The sequence below is a fragment of the Primulina huaijiensis genome, chromosome 8, assembly GCF_012295235.1.
Source record: "Primulina huaijiensis isolate GDHJ02 chromosome 8, ASM1229523v2, whole genome shotgun sequence".
NCBI classification, from domain to species: Eukaryota; Viridiplantae; Streptophyta; class Magnoliopsida; order Lamiales; family Gesneriaceae; genus Primulina; species Primulina huaijiensis.
The window spans coordinates 6,615,513-6,632,042 of NC_133313.1; the positions used below are offsets into that span (position 1 = coordinate 6,615,513).

The 16,530-nt window shown below is 40.4% G+C and overlaps 1 protein-coding gene across 1 annotated transcript; it reads right to left on the reverse strand.

The window, feature by feature from the left end:
- Positions 1-2,249: 2,249 nt before the first annotated feature.
- Positions 2,250-2,741, reverse strand: LOC140982039 (uncharacterized). The gene is made up of 2 exons (XM_073448454.1): positions 2,595-2,741; positions 2,250-2,543 (listed from the first exon to the last, which is right to left on the reverse strand). The coding sequence occupies exons 1-2, from the start codon at positions 2,739-2,741 to the stop codon at positions 2,250-2,252; spliced, it is 441 nt and encodes a 146-aa protein (XP_073304555.1).
- Positions 2,742-16,530: the final 13,789 nt, after the last annotated feature.

Here is a 16,530-nt window from a genome sequence, read left to right on the forward strand (position 1 = left end):
GCTAAGAAATGGGCTGCCGAGGTCACAGCAAAAGAGAAGAAATTGGCGGTCCGGAAGTTGGCTGCTGAAAATAAGAAACATGCCTAGGAAGAGGCGGCCCGGCTGAAGGAGTCAGTCCGGGCAAATACTGAACAAGAAAGAGAGGCGAAAGGTTGTCACAAGCCCCGAGCTGGTTCTGGTTGAGAGTAAACGAGAGGAAGATTAGGGCTCCTCCCGAGCAAAACAATCGATTCTTCCTCCCCGCAAACAGCCTACCCAAGTGCCACTACTTCTGCACAGCCCCCTCGGGCCAACATTTTTCTGGAGGGAGCCACTCCGACGGGGCTCAAGCTTTTCAAGCAGCTCCTTATTCCTGATGAGAAGGCGCACATGAAGAGCTCCCGAGCTACCCCCAAACTCTTCGAAGGTTCCAACAAGATCATCTCAGTAAGTTCTCGTGTTTTGACTTTTTTTTTCTTTTAACTGACTCCTCTTGAACAGGGCATCCAATTGCTGATCTCGGCCTTTGAAGAGGTAGCCGCCACAGCCACCATTTCTAACAATCGAGCCCGGCCGTTCCAGGATACCCAGGAGCGACTGCAGGAGGAATTGTCTCGGGCTCGGGCCATTCATGAAGATGAAGTGGCCAGCTTGCGGTCTGCTTTGGACAAGGCCAACGAATAGTTGGAGAAGGCCTGGGACAACACGAAGGCCTCATTCGGGAGGAGACTCTGCAAGAGCATTACTCTGTCCTTTAAGCCAAGAGTAACTCCCTGTTTGAGGACATGGAAAGACAGATGTCCAGGACAGAGGCCGTTGAGAGAGCCCCGGCTGCTACTGAGCAGGATAAGAAGCAACTGCAGGCCTCCTTCCTCCTCTCCCCAGATTTCAATAAGTCCGTTGAAGATCGGGCCTATCCTCTCTTCCAGACCGGTTTTAACAAATGCCGGGAACAATTTGAAGAGGCCTGGCTCTTCCCCGCATCCCTTCCTAAAGACGGAGAAGAGCAGAAGGAGGACCCTGAAGAGGAAGAGCAGCCGGGGTCTGAACAAATAGACTTAAAGTAGACTTGTAATTTTTCTTTTATTTTTTTCATTGTAATCCCTGCCTCCGAGCTTTTTAATGAAATGTTATTTTTCTTCATATACGATGTTCTCCCTTATTCTTTAATGCTTTCCATATACCCGTCATTTAGAAATATTCAAGAACTTCTTGTGAATAATGAATCACCAAAAATTTCTAAGTGTTGTAAATTAATCGGGAACCTTAACCTTGAACTTGAATAAAAACCCATGTTCTTAGTAAATGAACCCTGGATTTTTTTAATAACTAGAGTGCGAAACTTTGGCCCAGGGATCATGTCCTGGGACTTGGGAATGGTTGAGGTGTGGTACCACGAGCCAGGGTGTAGAGCCCTGGGCTTATTAATAACCAATGTACGGGGCCTTAGGCCGGGGAGCACGTCTCGGGACTTGAGAATGGTCGATGTGTTGTGTCCTGAGCCAGAGTGTAGAGCCCTAGGCTTATTAATAACCAAGGTACGGAGCCTTGGGCCGAGGATCACGTCCCAGGACTTGAGAATGGTCGAGTCGTGGTGCCCCGAGCCAGGGTGTAGAGCCCTGGGCTTATTAATAACGAAGGTACGGAGCCTTGGGCCAGGAAAAATGTCCGAGACTTGAGAATGGTCGAGGTGTAGTGCCCCTAGCCAAGGTGTAGAGCCCTGGGCTTATTAATAACCAAGGTACGAAGCCTTCGACCGAGGAGCACGTCCCGGGACTTGGGAATGGTCGAGGTGTGATGTCTCGAGCAAGGGTGTAGAGCCTTGGGCTTATTTATTAACTGGGACTTTGTACCTCCAGTATTTAGATATAATATTATTACACTTTCTGAGAAGAAAAGAACTTTCATTATATCTTCAATCAATAGTTACATCTTTCATGCATAATACTTCTTTAAATGAAATACATTCCATGGTCTCTTGAGAGGGCGTCCTTGAGCATCTTCTAGATAAAAAGTTCCCAAGCTAACTTTCTGGGTAATTTTAAAAGGCCCTTCCCACCGAACTTTTAATTTACAGACGTCTCCTGCTGAATTGACTTTTTTCATGACCAGATCTCCTATTTGAAAGTCTCGAATTCGGATTCGCCTGTTGTATGATTTCATAACCCGGCCTCGGTAAGCTTCCATTCGAATTAAAGCCCGCTCTCTCTTTTTTTCCAAAAAATCCAATTCTATTGCCCGGCTTTGATCATTATCATCCTGGTAAGATTCTACCCGAGCAGAAGATTGTTTGATTTCAACCGGAAGAACTGATTCAGAACCATATACAAGATTAAAGGAGTTTCTTGAGTAGGTGCCTGAGGAGTAGTTCGGTATGCCCAGAGAACACTAGGCAATTCCTCCACCCAGTCTTTTTCTTTACCATGTAGCCTTGTTTTCAAGGCTTGCACAATAATCATGTTCACCACCTCTGTTTGACCATTGGCTTGAGGATAAGCAACAAAAGTGAAAGACTGAGTGATTTTCATTTCCTGACACCAAGCTGTGATCTCTTTTCCCTGAAACTGCCTCCCATTGTCTGAGATTAGTCTCCTAGGTACTCCAAACTAGCATACAATGTTCTTCCACAGAAACTTCAAATCTTCCTGCTCAGTAATCTCTGTCAAGGGTTCAGCTTCTACCCATTTATAAAAATAATCAGCAGCCACCAAAAGAAATTTCTTCTGAGCCCGGGCAATTGGAAAGGGACCAACAATGTCCATGCCCCATTGATCGAAAGGGCAAGAGGCCCAGATAGTCTTCATGAGAGTGGCCGGGCAGTGTTAAATATTTGAATGATGTTGACAACCCTCACAAGCTCGGACCACTTAGCCAGAGTCTTGGCTAATAGTAGGCCACCAAAATCCGGCAAGCATGACTTTCTAGGCTAAACCTATTCCTCCGAGATGCTCTCCACAACATCCCTCATGAATCTCTCGGAGGACATAATCCACCTCTCCCATAGATAAACACTTTAACAGAGGTCCCTGAAGAGATCTCATGTACAAGATATTATTTAAGAGAACAAACTTGGGAGCTTGTCTCTTGATCTTATGAACTTGAACTTTCTCTTCAGGCAATTCATTATTTACAATGAATTTTATCAGGGGTGTCATCCATGAATCCTCTGGTGCTGGTAATGTCTCTTCTTCAGTGGAGAGGATTAGCGGAGAAACGTGCAACACTTCTCGAGTATTAACTTCTGCTAAAGAGGTGGCCATTTTAGGAAAAGAGTCTGCTTCATCATTCTCTTCTCGGGTTATCTGCTCAATACTCCAATCCGCAAAAACTTCTTCCTGGGCTTTGATGAGCTTTAGATATTTAAGTATCTTGTCATCCTAAGCCTCATAGTGCCCTTTATCTGTTGGGTAATCAATTGAGAGTAAGAATACAAAATAATCCGGGAAGCTCCAATCTCCCGGGCAGCTCGGATACCGACGATAACAGCCTCGTACTCTGCCTCATTGTTAGTCACCTGGGAGTCAATTCTGAGTGCCAACTTAATCTTCTCTTCCATGGGAGCTAGTATCACTACCCCCACTCCACACCCCGAAAGTATCACACCATGATGCATTGATAAGGCCTGTGCTTTGACAGCAACCCGGGGCCTGTACTCAATATTATATTCACCCAATTCCAACTGATTTTTCATTTAAAAGTCTTTTGAAGAGCTTTATCAGTTGTGAATCAGTATGGTCCTTGGATTTGAGAAAAATAACCCAAGTAAATCTTGAAAAGTCATCTACGATCACCAAGGTGTATTTCATTCCCCCTAAGCTCATGACTGGTATAGGACCAAAAATATCCATGTGCAACAGTTCTAAGCATCGGGATGAAGATTTACAACCCTTGTTTTTAAAAGAGGATCGTACTTGTTTACCATACTGACATGCTGAGCAAAGTTTTTCTTTTGAAAAATCTATTTTGGGCAAACCAGTTACAAGTTCATGTTTACTCAGATAGGCAATGGTTTTAAAGTTTAAATGATTTAGTCTCTTATGCCACAACTAGTTTTTAGATGACTTGGAAGCAATAAAACAAACTGGTGCATAAGTTTGATCATTCCAACTGACTTTATATGTGTTTCCACAACGTTTGCCAGTTAGTATGATTTCATCAGTTGAAGTTTTGACTGAACATGAATTTTTGTCAAATTGTACTGAGAATCCACTGTCGCATAACTGACTGATACTAATCAAGTTATACTTCAGGTTTTCTACTAATAGAACATCTTTAAAAGTAAAGTTACCATGGATAAGCTTACCCTTACCCACAGTTCTACCTTTGGAATTGTCCCCGAAACTGATGTTTGGACCACTGTATTTGGTCAGTTGAGATAGCACACTTGCATCTCCTGTCATGTGTCGCGAACATCCACTGTCCAAATACCATATTGAGTTCTTGTTTGTACCTGTTATCTGCAATCACACACATAATAAAACTTGGTACCCATACTTGTTTGGGTACTGAGCTGATTAGTCCCTTAGGAACCCACACTTGGATTAGTCTAACAGACTTTCCAGTAGTTGTATTCCAAATTTTTTTCTCGGTTTTTGTGTGCATAGTGTGTAGTGTACAGATGATACATTATGTATTTTAGGTTTATTCAACTGATTGTTTAGTCTGTATCTCTTCTGAACTGGCTTGCAGTTATAGTAATTGAAGTATCTATTTGAATAGTTTTTTTGAAACCTCTTTGATGACTGACTTTGTGAATCAGTTGAGGATTTTTGACTATAACCAATCCCATATCTTCTAGCCTTGTTCATATTTACAGTAGGTTGCTCAATCAGCTTACTAGGCTCAATTTGTTCTTGTACTACTGCTGATTTAACAAAGTGAATATATTTCTTTTTGTCTATTTTTAGCTTTGGTTGAGTGTCATTTGGACACATTTCTCCTTGAGTGTTGAACCCTAAACCAGTTTTATCAAAAACTGATTTTTGTGAATTCTGCATTTCATTTAGTGCAGTAGATGACTTGTTCCAAGATTGAATGAGCTCAGTCTGTTTTGAGTTTTCAAGAATCAACTTTTGGATTAATAACTGATCTTTGTTTCTTTCTGCTTTTAACTCAGCAATTTCCCTTTTCAGACTCAACCCGTCAACTGATTCATCAGTTTTGGTTTTATTGTCTGTGGGATCAGTTTGCTTTGCTTTGATTTTTTCGAATAATGATGCAAGCTTTTGATATTCATTTACCATATCATGTAGTGTTAGCATGAGTTCTTCTCGTGTAAAGTCAGTTGAGCTGAAATCAAATACCTGTTGACTAGATGATGCTGCTGCTGCATCATTAGCCATCAGGCACTTGTCTTTCGCATCATCACTAGAGCTGCATGAGCTTTCTGGTTCTGACTCCTCATTCTCAGTTTCTGCCCATTTAGATTTGCTTTCTTCGGCTAAGAGTACCTCATGTTTCTTTCTGAAGGACTTCTTATCATCCTTGGGTTTTCTTTTGTTCTCATATGATTTCTTTCTTCTATCAGTTGAGCCTTGACTGTCCTTCTTGGGTTTAGGACAGTCAGCAATGAAGTGACCTGATTTGCCACAATTGTAACAAGCATTTGTTTCATCTTTGGAGTTGTTTTTTTGGTATGACTTCTGAAAGTTTCCTTGATTCTTTCTCATGAACATTCCAAACTTTTTGATGAATAGTGACATAGCATCATTGCTTAACTGATCAGCAGATTTCTCAACTGAATTAGTTGGTTTTGTTCTGATAGCAGCAAGAGCAGTTGTGGCTGCTGGTGTGGATGGTTCTCCGTCTCTGGTTTGCAGTTCGAACTCATAAGCGTTAAGATCAGCAAATAGATCATGAAGTTCAATCTGGTTCAGGTCTTTGGAGTCTCTCATTGCCATAGTTTTGACATCCCATTCTTTGGGAAGACCTCTCATTACCTTCAGTGCAACCCCTTTGTTTGTATACACTTTTCCAAGTGCATTTAACTCATTGATGATACTGCTTACTCTTTCATCATACTCGTGCATTGATTCTCCTGCTTTCATTTTGATATTATCAAACTTTTGAACTGCAACTGAAAGTTTATTTTCCTTGGTTTGATCATTTCCTTCACAGAGCTGGATCACCTTTTCCCAAATTTCTTTGGCTGTCTTACACATCTTTATTTTGCTGAAAGTTATTTTGTTCAGCGTCTTGTACAGAATGTCTTTAGCCACATTATCAAGATTGGATTTTCTTTTATCTTCAGTTGTCCATTCTTCTCTGGGCTTTTCTATTCTTTGTGTTGCCCCTTCTGTTATGGCAACTGTTGTATTAGTTTTCAGAATCTTCATGAGTCCATCAGTAATGACATACCACATGTCATCATCTTGTGCAGCTAAATGAGCCTGCATTCTGATTTTCCAATCATCAAATTCTTCTCTAGAGAACATAGGGATTTTGTTGAATGAAGTCATGCTAGCAAGTTTATAGATCAAAAATATTCAAGAACAAGATTCAACTGCTCTGATACCACTTGATAGGATCGATTAACGTATCAAGAGTGTTTAGAAGGGGGGTTGAATAAACACTCACAATTAAAATGAATCTTTTCGAATTTTGAATTCAGTTTGGTGACAAACTGATTCTCGGAATCTTGTTGGTCAATGACAATAAGTTAAACTAAGAGTAGTTGCGGAAAATAACTTACTGAAAGATAGAATACAAAACTGAAATAAAGTACGCAAGGGTTGTTTCTGGATGTTCGGAGATTTCAATCACTCCTACGTCACCCCTTCTATCTCAAGGATAGGATTTCCACTAAAAGACTTTGATCGAATACAAGACTTGTACTGACCCACTTCAGTTTGGACTTAACACTGCAAAAACTGAAACTCTTAGCATACAACAGCTTTTATCAGTTCGTGACTGATCTTAGAACAACTGATATATTCTTGATTGAATTACAAAGTTCTAACACGCTCAAAGTGTAGCTTTAGATGCTACTGATATATCTGATACACGTGAGCTGTGAATTGTGATTTTAGCAGCGTAACAGCAAGCTTCACTAATGCGTTGATGGTTGTTTTTCTCAGCTTCTTTGTTCACTTATTTATATGCTTCCTTTCCAACGGTAACTTGAGATGAATTTGAATCTTTGTATCCGTTGATTTTTTACTTGATTATTCCTTGGATATTGTTTCCTTCATTTATTGTGATGCGGCGTCTTAACTGCTTTCGCCGAAATGCGTTGTTCTAAGCTGTATTGATTTAAGTGCGGCGTTGCAATCTTCTATGTCTCTTTGTCGGTTGATCGTTCTTTCCCAAGACATGTTTAGTTGAAAGAAGCATACGGCTGAATATATCAACTGATCGGTTTCCAACTGATGAGTTGGTTTTCTTCGAAAGTTCAGTTCAGCTGGGTTTGGTTGCCTTAGATAATATGCGCAATACTTTTCAGTTAGGCAAGCTGTATAGATCGAATATTTGATCAGTTAGTTCCAATAAATAATCGGTTTGTCAAACATCCGAAATTAAGTTTCCAACAGTCGATGGATCCATCTACGTATTACCACAGTACTGGGCGGCGGTGACATCAGCGACACTCATCCATCAACTGAGCCTTTGCCTTACATATCATCATAATAATCGTATTAGTCACAATCAATTCAACTACTTCAACGTTTCATATTTCCATCACTTATAAAAATTCATGCACATATACATCACTTTTTTTTTAAACAAAGCATGCAACATATCTTTTAGCATTAACGTTTCATCATAAAATTCCATAAAAATTTAAAATAAACATACTAACATATTTTACAGCATTCAAGGCACTGCCAGGACGTCTACTATTTTTCAGGTGTAAAATGACAGTTTTACCCCTAGAAGCATAACTCTAAACGACGTCCCAAATTATTCCAAACTTAACCTATTACCTTAAAACACTCTCTTTAATATTCCTTAGGCTTAAATTTTAGCTTTTTGATAATTTCCTCGATTCGTTTTTAAACTTGGACGTACATCTTGTGTAATGCCCGAGAGTTGAATCATCGTAATCCAGAATGATTTGTTGATAATCGAGGTAATTATAGACGGACCACTCCGAGACCAGAATTGGAAAGGCAAGAGTGGGACATAGGTGAGCTACAGTAGGTATCGCGCACATGCGCGGCAGAAATGCGCCGAGGCAGAGAACCTCGCGCATATGCGCGAGAAGAGGGCGCGCATATGCGCGAGCTGGTGTACTGGAATTATCCGGAGGCCGTAGGTCTCGCGCATATGCGCGAGAAGAAGACGCGCATATGCGCGAGCAGACGAGAAGCTATTGCGCCGAGACAGTAGGTCTCGCACATATGCGCCGATGAGGGTCGCGCATATGCGCGTGACGTGTTTTACAAAAGGCGAGCCACGTAACCTTTACATGCAACGTGTGAATATATATATATACATACCAGCCTTCATTCCACCGAGAAGAAATCGAGAAAGGTCAGGGGAAAACGAGAAAAATCCTTACGCCTTTTTAGATTTGTGATTGTGAAAGATCCGTCCGTCAGATTTTCAATCCGACTTCGGTACGGTGTTCCTATCGACGTAGGCTACAACTGGACGTAAGTTTTGCTACGTTTTGATATGATTTGAAATTATGGTATTGTCAGAATCTGATATGATTCATATATGATGTTCTTGGCATGTTAGACATCGTATAATAGAAACCGGATTGAAGAACAGATACCATATGAAATTGTTATGATTTTCGGAATTGAGTTGATTGAGATTTGATATCAGAATTGAATTGTTATCGATTATGAGATATTGGAATTGATATCTGACTGATATGATATGGCTGGGTATATTGAGATTTTGACGTTGTGCTGTTGAGACAGAATTTGATTGAATTCTGAGTATATAGAGTATTGATTGAGTGGGGTATTGATACCGTACCCTCGATATTGCTATTGCCAGATTGATATTGACAGGCTCTGAATCAGAGACTTCGACATAGTCAGAGCAACAGAGTGAAAGGTATAAATTAATGTTGAGTTGGGATTGCACAACTCGAGTGAGGTTTGACTCGAGTTTCCCAAAATCACATACTTTATTTTATTGCATTGATATTTGCAATTGATGAGATTGATGATTGTAGTCTATTGATTTATAGACAATGTATGTATTGAGTTATAGGCTGATTCGCCTAGTCTTCGGCTGATTCGCCTATTCTTCCGCTGATTCGCTTAGTCCTTGGCTGATTCGTCAATTCTGCGGCCGATTCGCCCAGACACTGGATATACGAATTATATAGATGTCGTTTAGGGTTGATTCATTCCTATCGACTGAGATTCGATATATTTATCAATATCCAGAACCGGGATCCCTAGATTAGGAATGAGTCGAGTCTGAGATGACGCGTCGATTGAGTTGAGTCTGAGATGACGCGTCGATGGAGTCGAGTCTGAGATGACTAGTTGATTTACAGTTTTATATCATGCATGTTTGTTGATTTGCTACATGTTAATGATAGTTGTTATATGCTTTGATATACGTTTTTATATGATTGCATGTATACATTGTTTATACTGGGATGTATTTCTCACCGGAGCTATCCGGCTGTTGTCTTGTTTTGTATGTTTGCATGACAACAGGTGGGGCAGGACCTGGAGCAGGTAGAGGATGAGAGATTCAGGATTAGCGTTGAGATCCGGACCTAGAGTAGAGTGGTTTAGTACTTGATATAGTAACTAAACTTTATTTGAAATAAATAAATGGTGTACAGGATTTGTACCATTAGATGTATATGCGTATTAGAATTGATTACCTTACGTTTCCACACTTGTATATCTTGTATATTAAAAAAAAAAATTTATGTCCCACATTACTTAGTTGTTATATTTGATCCTAATAACAATTAAGTGTTGAATTAGGTTCAGGTCCCCACATCTTGGTTTTGACTCGTATAGACTCGCAACTTATCCAAACTTTACAAAAATTAAACCAAAGCTTAATAACACCTAAATAAACCATATTCAACCCAAACCCAGCCAATCAAGACCCTGGAACAAGCCTAAGAAGCTACTGAATTTTTTTGCACTTATATTTCAAAACCCTAGCTCGACTAACATTGCTTCCTACTGGACCGAGCCTAGAAGACATAGAAGCCCCAGCCCTTCCATCCGTCAACTATGCATGCGCGTGACTCCCTCAAATCGTGCTATCCTCCTTGCCCTTCGAGCAAACCCTCGTGCAGCCATCTTAGGACCCTAATGCAGCACCCTTAGGTCTCCTAGTAATGCTCTAACAGTAGCTAGAAAACGTAACCAAAAAGGACTCCTAGCCGAAGAACACCCCTTAGCCACTAGGACTCTTTTTTTCGTACAAGCTAGGTACCCTCCATGTCCAGCCCTTGTGCAACCGTATCTAGCCTCCTAAACCCTCTGAAATTCATCTTTTTTTATTGTCCTATCATGGCAGCCCCTTTATGCACCATTAACAAGAGTTTTGGATCATTAAAACATGATTTTTTGGCCATGGCATGTCAAAAAACGAAAATAAAAGATGTGTATCGTGTTTTTCATGAAATGATAATTAAATATACATAATATGGTGTGAAAGATATTTGAAACAAAGTTAAGGCACGAAAAACGACTTGCGATGCGAGGATTTCCACTTGGAGGAGACCCTATGCTGAATATTTCCTTCAATATTGGTAATGGTACAACTCAAATCTTTTAAACCGCACAACAGCTCAAGCACCATGGTTCGATCGCTCTACCAATTATGTGGGGACACAAACTTAATTCAATTCTTAATTACTTTCTGGGAATAATTAATCAATTATAATAAACAGGGTCTAAATTTTTTTTTTAAATTACGAGAGTACGCAGCATATGAAATAAGTCTTATCTTATTTACAAGATCACTATCCAGATCTAAGTACAAGTCCTGTACAACAGTAAATCATAATAACTACCATCTCTTCACTACATCTCAGGTAATGTAATAGAGATACTCCTAAGTCCGGATCTCCACGCTAACTGTCTTCTCTTATCCTCTTCTTGACCCTGATCCAACCCTACCTGTTGTCATGCACACATACAGACAAGACAACAGCCGGAAACTCCGGTGAGAAATACATCCCAGTATAAACAATGTAAACATGCAATCATATAAAAACATATATAAACGCATATAACCGCTATCATTAACATGTAGCAAATCAACAAACATGAATGATATAAAACTGTAAATCAAGTAGTCATCTCCGACTCGACTCAATCGACGCGTCATCTCAGACTCGACTCATTCCTAATCTAGGGATCCCGGTTCTGGATATTGACAAATATATCGAATCTCAGTCGATAGGAATGAATCAACCCTAAACGACATCGATATAATTCGTATATCTAGTGTCTAGGCGAATCAGCCGCAGAATTGACGAATCAGCCAAGGACTAGGCGAATCAGCCACTGACCAGACGAATCAGCCGGTGATTAGGCAAATCAGCCGATGACCAGACGAATCAGCCGGTGACTAGTACATACATTGTCTATGAATCAATAGACTACAAACATCAATCTCATCAATTGCAAATATCAATGCAATAAAATAAAGTATGTGATTTAGGAAAACTCGAGTCAATCCTCACTCGAGTTGTGCAATCCCAACTCAACATTAATTTATACCTTTCACTCTGTTACTCTGACTATGTCGAAGTCTCTGATTCAAAGCCTGTCAATATCAATCTGGCAATAACAATATCGAGGGTACGGTATCAATACATCACTCAATCAATACTGGATATAATCAGAATTCAATCAAATTCTGTTTCAACAGCACAACGTCAAAATCTCAATATACCCAGCAATACCATATCAATCAGATCTCCATCCCAACACCTCATAATCGATAACAATTCAATTCTGATATCAAATCGACTCCAAAATTCATAACAATTTCATATGGTATCTGTTCCTCAATCCAGTTTTGATTATACGATGTCTAACATGTCAAGAACATCATACAGGAATCATATCAGATTCTGACAATATCATAATTTCAAAACATATCAGAACGTAGAAAAACTTACGTCCAAGGCGGTCAAGAACTACCGCTCGGGCTCCAGACGTTCTGTCCAAAACATGCTCTTGTAATGCATTGGCGCTCGGGCGGTCGTCTTCTACCGCTCGGGCGCCACAAGTTCTGTCCAAAATTACATAACTCATATGTTTTAACCCATTTGGTCTCGGAGTGGTCCAACTACACTCACATCAATTCATGATCAATAAATCATATCAGATTACGATAATCAATTTCTCGGGCATTACAAATTAAGGACATATTTTAACAATCTCCTTCTCAATAATTGCACTCCTTGCAACAAATGGGAATCGAACTTTGACCTTGGCTCTGATACCAATTGTAGGATCGAGCGCTCACCGCTTTACCAAAAGTTATAGCTGGTGGTAATGGTGCAACTCAAATATTTTAAACCGCATAGCAGCTCAAGCACCATGGTTCGATCGCTTTACCAAGCAAAGACAATTATTGCACCCAACAGGTGTCAATCTTCCCCATAACGATTCCCTGATAATTCAAGCCAGGGTAGCAAATTATGACATTATGAGGGTTTTCGTGGACTCGGGCAGTTCTGTCAATGTTATTTTCAAAGAGGCCCTCATACAAATGGATTTGTAGGGATATCATTTGGAGGCAGTGGACACATCACTTTTTGGCTTTGCTGGCCATGCTGTCTATCCAGAGAGGGAGGTTGTCTTGCCTTTAACTTTGGGCACCAGGGAGCTGAAGAAGACGGTGATGACCACTTTAATTTGGAGGATGCCCCGTCATCATATAATATCATCCTGGGGCGACCGGCCATGAATGAGCTAAGGGTTGTAGCATCCACCTACCACCAAAAGATTAATTGCTCGGTGGGAAGTCAAGTGGGTGAAGTTCGGGAAGATCAGCCTTCTTCCCGGAAGTGTTATGTAGAAGCGATCCGGGTAGTGGAGAGATGGAGAGGGTTGTGGAGAGATGGAGAGGGTAGTGGAGAAGGGAGGAGTCCAGTTTGTGGCAGAAGAAGAGCAAGAGGTGGTGGAGATCGGGCCAGGCAAAGAGATTCGGGTGGCTTGAGACCTTGAGTTATCAACCCGAGTCAGTTTGATAAATTGTTTAAAAAATAATCTTAATATTTTTGCCTGGTCCCAGTAGGAGTATATAGGGATCTCACCCCTAATAGCGGAGCATCAATTGAACATCTTCCCGGGATCTCAACATGTGAAGCAAAAGAAGAGACACTTTGGTCTTGAAAAAGGCAAAGTGATTGATGAATAGGTTAGACATTTTCTGAAAGCCGGACACATTCGGGAAGTACAATTTCCTATCTGGCTCTCGAATGTGGTGCTAGTACCAAAATCTACAGGGAAGTGGATGATGTGTGTTGACTTCAGGGATCTCAACAAAGCTTGCTCCAAAGGCCATTATCCGCTGCACAGAATTGACCAGTTGGTGGATTCCACCACCGGGTATGAACTGCTTAGTTTCATGGATGCTTACCAGGGGTACCATCAAATTCCCCTGGCCAAGAGTGATCAAGACAAGGCCAGCTTCATTACCTCTGGAGGCACATTCTGCTATATTGTCATGCTTTTCGGTTGAAGAACGCTGGGGCCACCTATCAGCGTCTCATGAACAGAATGTTTGAGAAGCAGTTGAGTAGAAATGTAGAAGTGTATGTGGATGATATCTTGAAAAAGTTCAAGGAGGTTGCTGATTTCATCTCTGACTTGGAAGAGACTTTTGCCACTCTCATGCACTTTGGGATCAAGCTCAACCCGGCCCAATGTATCTTTGGCGTGAAGAGTGGTAAATTTCTGGGTTTTGTGGATACTGACCGGGGGGTCGAGATGAATCAGGAGAAAGTTATGTCGGTGTTGAACATGCCATCCCCTCGATCTGTCCGAGAAGTGCAGAATTTAACCGGGAGAATTGCTTCTCTTTCCCGGTTCATATCCCGGTCAGCACATCGAAGTTATCCATTTTTCCAGGTCCTGCGGAAGGCACACTAGTTTGGGTGGGATGAAAAATGTGAACAGGCCTTTCGGGATCTTAAGAGCCATCTAGCAGATCTTTCTGTCCTAGTGAAGCCAGAGCCCGGGAAGAAATTATTTCTTTATCTATCTACTACAAAGTATGGTGTCAGTCAGTACTGGTAAAAGAAGAAGGCTCTGATCACAAGCTTTTCTATTATTTCAGCCATGCTCTAAGAGGCCACGAGCTCCGATACAGTGTAGTAGAGAAGATAGCTCTGGCTTTGGTCATGACTTCCAAGAAATTGCGATCTTATTTTCTGTCGCATCAAATCATTGTGCTTACTAATAGTCCTCTCGGGAGGATTATGACTCATTCAGAAGTATCCGGGCGAATGATCAAATGGACAGTAGAATTGGGTGAATATAATATTGAGTACAGGCCCCGGGTTGCCGTCAAAGCACAGGCCTTATCAATGCATCATGGTGTGATACTTTCGGGGTGTTGAGTGGGGGTAGTGATACTAGCTCCCAGGGGAGAGAAGATTAAGCTGGTACTCAGAATTGACTCCCGGGTGACTAACAATGAGGCAGAGTACGAGGCTGTTATCGTCGGTATCTGAGCTGCCCTGGAGATTGGAGCTTCCCGGATTATTTTGTATTCTGACTCTCAATTGATTACCCAGCAGATAAAGGGCACTTATGAGGCTTAGGATGACAAGATGCTTAAATATCTAAAACTCAATATGGTATTTGGACAGTGGATGTTCGCGACACATGACAGGAGATGCAAGTGTGCTATCTCAACTGACCAAATACAGTGGTCCAAACATCAGTTTCGGGGACAATTCCAAAGGTAGAACTGTGGGTAAAGGTAAGCTTATCCATGGTAACTTTACTTTTAAAGATGTTCTATTAGTAGAAAACCTGAAGTATAACTTGATTAGTATCAGTCAGTTATGTGACAGTGGATTCTCAGTACAATTTGACAAAAATTCATGTTCAGTCAAAACTTCAACTGATGAAATCATACTAACTGGCAAACGTTGTGGAAACACATATAAAGTCAGTTGGAATGATCAAACTTATGCACCAGTTTGTTTTATTGTTTCCAAGTCATCTAAAAACTAGTTGTGGCATAAGAGACTAAATCATTTAAACTTTAAAACCATTGCCTATCTGAGTAAATATGAACTTGTAACTGGTTTGCCCAAAATAGATTTTTCAAAAGAAAAACTTTGCTCAGCATGTCAGTATGGTAACCAAGTACGATACTCTTTTAAAAACAAGGGTTGTAAATCTTCATCCCGATGCTTAGAACTGTTGCACATGGATATTTTTGGTCCTATACCAGTCATGAGTTTAGGGGGAATGAAATACACCTTGGAAATCGTAGATGACTTTTCAAGATTTACTTGGGTTATTTTTCTCAAATCCAATGACCATACTGCTTCACAACTGATAAAGCTCTTCAAAAGACTTTTAAATGAAAAATCAGTTGGAATTGATCGAATCAGATCTGATCGAGGAACTGCATTCATCAATCAAACTCTTTCAAATTTATAGAAAATGCTGGAATTAAGCATGAGCTCTCAGCAGCAAGAACTCCTCAGCAAAATGGTGTATCTGAGAGAAGAAATCGGACCCTTAAAGAAGCTGCTAGAACAATGCTTGCTGATTCTGGTATTTCTCAAAGGTTTTGGGCAGAGGCAGTAAACACTGCGTGTTATACTCAGAACATATCAATGATTAATAAGAATCATATGAAAACACCATATTAGATCTGGCATGGAAGAAAAAGTATAATTACTTATTTCAAAATATTCGGCTGCAGATGTTTTATCCTTGATAATGGAAAAAACTATTTAAAAGCGTTTGATGCTAAATTTGCAGAGGGAATATTTCTTGGATACTCATCAGTTAGTATAGCCTATAGAGTCTTCAACAAGAAAACCCGAAATGTTGAAGAATCTGCTCATGTTGATTTCGATGAAACTGAACTAACTGATAAGACAACTGATCAAGTTGAGCTAGCTGATCGATTTACAGATATCAGTTTGGAAGATGATAGCAAAAATGAAAGTCACAGCAATCAAAACAGATTTCAAACATCTGAACCAGAAGTACTGGACCAATCAGATGTACATAAAGTCGTTGTTGGTGATCAGTTGACAGAGCATAATGATAACATTCAAATACCAGTTGACGAAGCACCAACTGAGACTGAAAATTGTGTTCAGTTACCAACTGAAGAAATTGCTGATACAACAAATACTGAGTACAGATGGAAAAAATCACACCCACCTGAACTGGTACTAGGAAATCCATCAGATCCAGTAAGAACTCGAAATCAAATGCTAAATTTATTTATCCATTCAGCTTTTGTTTCACAACTAGAACCAAAGAAAACTGTTGAAGCTCTTGCTGATCCTAACTGGGTAAATGCAATGCAAGAAGAGCTAAATCAGTTCACTCATAACAATGTCTGGAACAAAGTTACAAGACCAATTTCAAAAACTATTATAGGTACAAAATGAGTGTA